The sequence below is a fragment of the Lipotes vexillifer genome, unplaced genomic scaffold (genome assembly GCF_000442215.2).
Source record: "Lipotes vexillifer unplaced genomic scaffold, Lipotes_vexillifer_v1.1 scaffold444, whole genome shotgun sequence".
Taxonomy (NCBI): Eukaryota; Metazoa; Chordata; class Mammalia; order Artiodactyla; family Lipotidae; genus Lipotes; species Lipotes vexillifer.
In genome coordinates, this window is record NW_006793488.1 from 4,543,240 (window position 1) to 4,547,342 (window position 4,103).

At 35.9% G+C, this 4,103-nt stretch overlaps 1 protein-coding gene across 1 annotated transcript in view; it reads right to left on the reverse strand.

Annotated features, from left to right (window-relative positions):
• The window catches only part of LOC103088411 (putative uncharacterized protein encoded by LINC00518), an 8,753-nt gene extending 7,578 nt beyond the window's left edge, over nucleotides 1-1,175 (reverse strand). The window contains 3 exon segments of the mRNA XM_007466412.1: nucleotides 897-1,038; nucleotides 1,041-1,136; nucleotides 1,139-1,175. Of these exon segments, the coding sequence (XP_007466474.1) occupies nucleotides 897-1,038; nucleotides 1,041-1,136; nucleotides 1,139-1,175 (275 nt within the window).
• Between the last annotated feature and the right edge of the window lie 2,928 nt (nucleotides 1,176-4,103).

Consider the following 4,103-nt stretch of genomic DNA (forward strand, 5'->3'; position numbering starts at 1 on the left):
CTCTTTCCCAGAATGAGTGCCACCTCCACTGAAATGACAAGAAAAGCAGAAAATGTAAACTTCTGGTCTGAATATGCCTGCAGTTACCTGTTTGTTTAATGTCTCTTGAACATTATCTAGACACATGCCTGATATTTTACGGTACCAAATTCCAATATGTTAATTTCACTTTGAATAACGAGTGATAGAAGGAGAGCGGGAATAATTCCTCAGAAATCACTATTTGAGCGTTACTGAGAGTAATAAGAAACAACTGATGATAAGAAAGAAAATGATAAATGAGTAGGGAAATAAAAAATAGAAGTAACCACAAAAAGAAAATGTCTTATTCATCAGTAATCATAGCAATGAAAATGGGTTATTACAGTAGCTAAAGGAAATCTTCACCAGTAAGTTATTCTATACTTACTCCAGTCCATGTGACACAAAACCTCATTAACTTCTCTGAGGAAGGTGTGGCTCAATATTAATAAACATTCCGAAAACACGCTTTCTAGTGATAAACGGTGCTTTTCATAATCTCTTTGCAGGGGCACATTTGGAAGCAAAACTGAATCATGGTGACTACCACTTTCTCTGAAATCCCCAATACCACGTTGTAACATATGGATCACAAGCAATGTCAATACGATCAAATAAACAAACCAACCCCCGCCCCGCAAATATCCCATTTCCAAACATTTTCTCAATATATATTTACAGGCTGCACGTTAGAAGTGTAATTTCTTTTCTAAACATTTGCTGCCCCCATGTGTCCCTTTAGAAAACTGAGTCTTAAACCTAAATCATGTTTATTTAGCCCTTCCTATGCAGTTTAGATAGACAGAACTACAACAGAGAAACTCTAATTATTGTAAGAATGAGCACTAAATGTAGGGCAGGAGAAAAGGTCTTACTTTTGCCATAGACTCCTGATGTAATCTCCAGTAATTATGTAACTTCTCTGTGCCCCAGTCTCTTCTAATATTAAAATGGGTGGCAGGTTGGCAGGATGCGGGGAGTGTAGGAGCCAGATTTTCTCTAAGTTCCTCTCTAATCTAATATTTGGTCATTCTCATTGAGGATAATAAAACAGAAGTAGGAAAAACTAGCTATCCCATTTCTGGCTAAGCAGCCACTTTGGAGGTATGCCCAATACTCATGAATGAATTTCCTGTTTCATCATTGAAATGCATTACCTTGGTCCTCTGTCATCTTGACAGACCTGCTTCTCGGTGTCTGAGTCGCTCTGAGCCCAAGAAACAGGAAGGAATTCATTTTCTCTTATGGCCAATGATTATGCCGTAGACTGATGTGACTTCAAAAATGAAAATCATCTTCAGTGTTTATAATATTGTATCAGTGAGAGGTACTTCTAAGGCTCTGACTAGTTCTTAAATCTTGTCCATAATACCACGATCAACCTGGCAAAGCCATTCTCTCCTTACTTCCTTGTTAACAGAACCCCAGTTTTGTTCAGTTATCAGACAACCCAAACATGTCTCAAGAAGGGAAGCTGGTCCCTCCCTTACCCAAGGGGATGAATCTTGATTCATCTAAGAGTTAGACTATTCACTGCTTCTCACCCCGCACTATTTTCTTTTATTCAGGAGTTTTTGTTTTATTATTACTATTTTTTAAATTATTATTGAGGTATAATCGACATACAATATTATATTCGTTTCAGGTGTACAACATAATGATTTGATATTTGTCTATATTGTGAAGTGATCATCATAATAAGTTTAGTTAACACCCATCACCATGCACAGTTACACATTTTTTTTCTTGTGATGAGAACTTTGAAGATCTTCGCTCTTAGCAACTTTCAAATATGCAGCTCAGTGTTATTAGCTCTAGTCGCCATATTGTGCATTACATCCCCAGGGCTTATTCATTTTATAACTGGAATTTTGTCCCTTCTGACCCCCTCCACCCGTTTTGCTCACCCCCAGCTCCCACTCTGGAAACCACCTATCTGTTCTCTGTATCTGTGAGCTCTTTGTTTGTTTGTTTGTTTGTTTCTTAGTTTTTTAGATTCCACTTGTAAGTGAGATCATAGAGTAGTTGTCTTTCTTTGTCTGATTACACTTAGCATAATGCCCTCAAGGTCCATCCATGTTGTTGCAAATGGAAGGATTTCCTTTTTTATGGATGAATAATATTGTATTTATAATAATACATGAATAAATAAATGAATAATATCTATTTATATATATCTCACATTTGCTTTATCCTTTCATCAAGTGATGGACACTTAGGTCATTTCCATATCTTGGCTATTATAAATAATGCTGTAATGAATATGAGGGTGCATATATCTTTTCAAGTTAGTGTTTTAGATTTCTTTGAATAAATACCCAGAAAAGGAATTACTGGATCATATGGTAGTTATATTTTTAATTTTTTGAGGGACCTTCAGACTGTTTTCCATAGCGGCTGCACCAATTTATATTCCCACCAACAAGGCACAAAGGCTCCCTTTTCTCCACATCCTCACCAACATGTGTTATTTTTTCTCTTTTTGATAGTAGCCATTCTAACAGGTGTGATCACCCCTCTGTTCATCAGAATCTTCTGGAGAGCTCTTTGAAAATACTGATGCCCAGGCCCACCTCCAGAGATTCTCATTAATTGGTCTAGAGTTTGACAGTTTTTGAAAACTCTCCAAGTGATGCTAGTGTGCAGCCTGGGTTGAGAATCACTTATTTAAGCCAGCTATGATCAGTCTACTTCTTTCTTTGGTGATTGGTTTAGGAATGAGCACGTGATGCAATTTTCGGTCTTATAAGGAACAATCCGATTGGGGGTGGGGTGTTTGGGATAGTTTTCTTCACTCTTAGAAAGGAACAGAAAATAAGGTTATGCCCTTAACTTCTCTTCTAGGTTTTGGGTGTCACCCTGGGGGATATGAGGGATGTGACATCTGGAGCTGCTGAAGCCACCTTGTAACCATGAAGGAAGCTACCACAAGTAAGGTATAGCAGAATGGAAAGAAGGAAAGAATTCTAAGTCTTTAATTGTTTTTTTTTTAAGCTGCTAAATTAACTGACTGTGTAGCATCCTACCTCAGAACTTATTTGAGCATGTGAGTAAAAGACATTTTGTTTAGTTGAACCCTAATCATCTTAACCGATACACTGATAGTTATGAAAAAAGTAGGCACACATATCTTAAACTGGGTTCTTCAAACCATGTCCTTGGAACCTGCGAGATCCCATGGATTTTTGCTAGTATTCTACAGGGACATTTTGTAAGTAGGATTTTGTACGGATGTGTATACGTTTACATGGTAAAATGTGTGAGAATATAATTTCAGAACATTATTTCTTTCACTTTAATCTTCAAGCTAAAGCAGTTTGTTTGTTTGTAAATATCAAACAAGGACTGGGGCAGAGATAACCAACAAGTGGGAAATTTCTTATTTGACCTGAGTAAAATTAAACCTAAAAAGAAAGAGTTTTTTCTTACAACTCATACAAACTGAATTCCCAAACTGTCCTAATATGTACAATTGTTATATATATTTTTTACTACCAGTATCTTCTGTGTGATTTTTAGTGATATAAACTTTATTACCACTTGCCTTGAACATAAAATCATTAAGGTTCTACTATCAAGTCAAAGTTTTTTGACTGTTTCTTAAGAACTGTTTAGCTTTAGTGGTCGAAATGCTCAAAAACTGTACTAAGATCTGTTTTTCTTTTAAAGAGGTGCTTTTGAGGCCTTCTTTTGCACTTTAGCTTTTGTTATCATTTTCATCATTAGTGTACGCATTACCACTTGATGTACTGTGAAACCCTTTTAACTCTTTTCCTTTGTATCTTATTCTTTGCACACATGAAACATTAATGCAATAGTTATGCATTTAATGCACAGGATTCTGAGTCATACTCAGATTTATGAACTCTACTTTGAATATCATATATTAGTGCTAGAATATTAACATGCTAGCACACTATGCCTGATAAAACAACTTGTATCCCTAGTTGCTTGGAGGAACTTGAGTCTACCATTCTTTTTAGTACCACATGTGTCTTGCTATGCGAATTATATGCATTTGTACCCTCACTTATGTGGATATATATATATATATATATATATATATATATATATATATATAT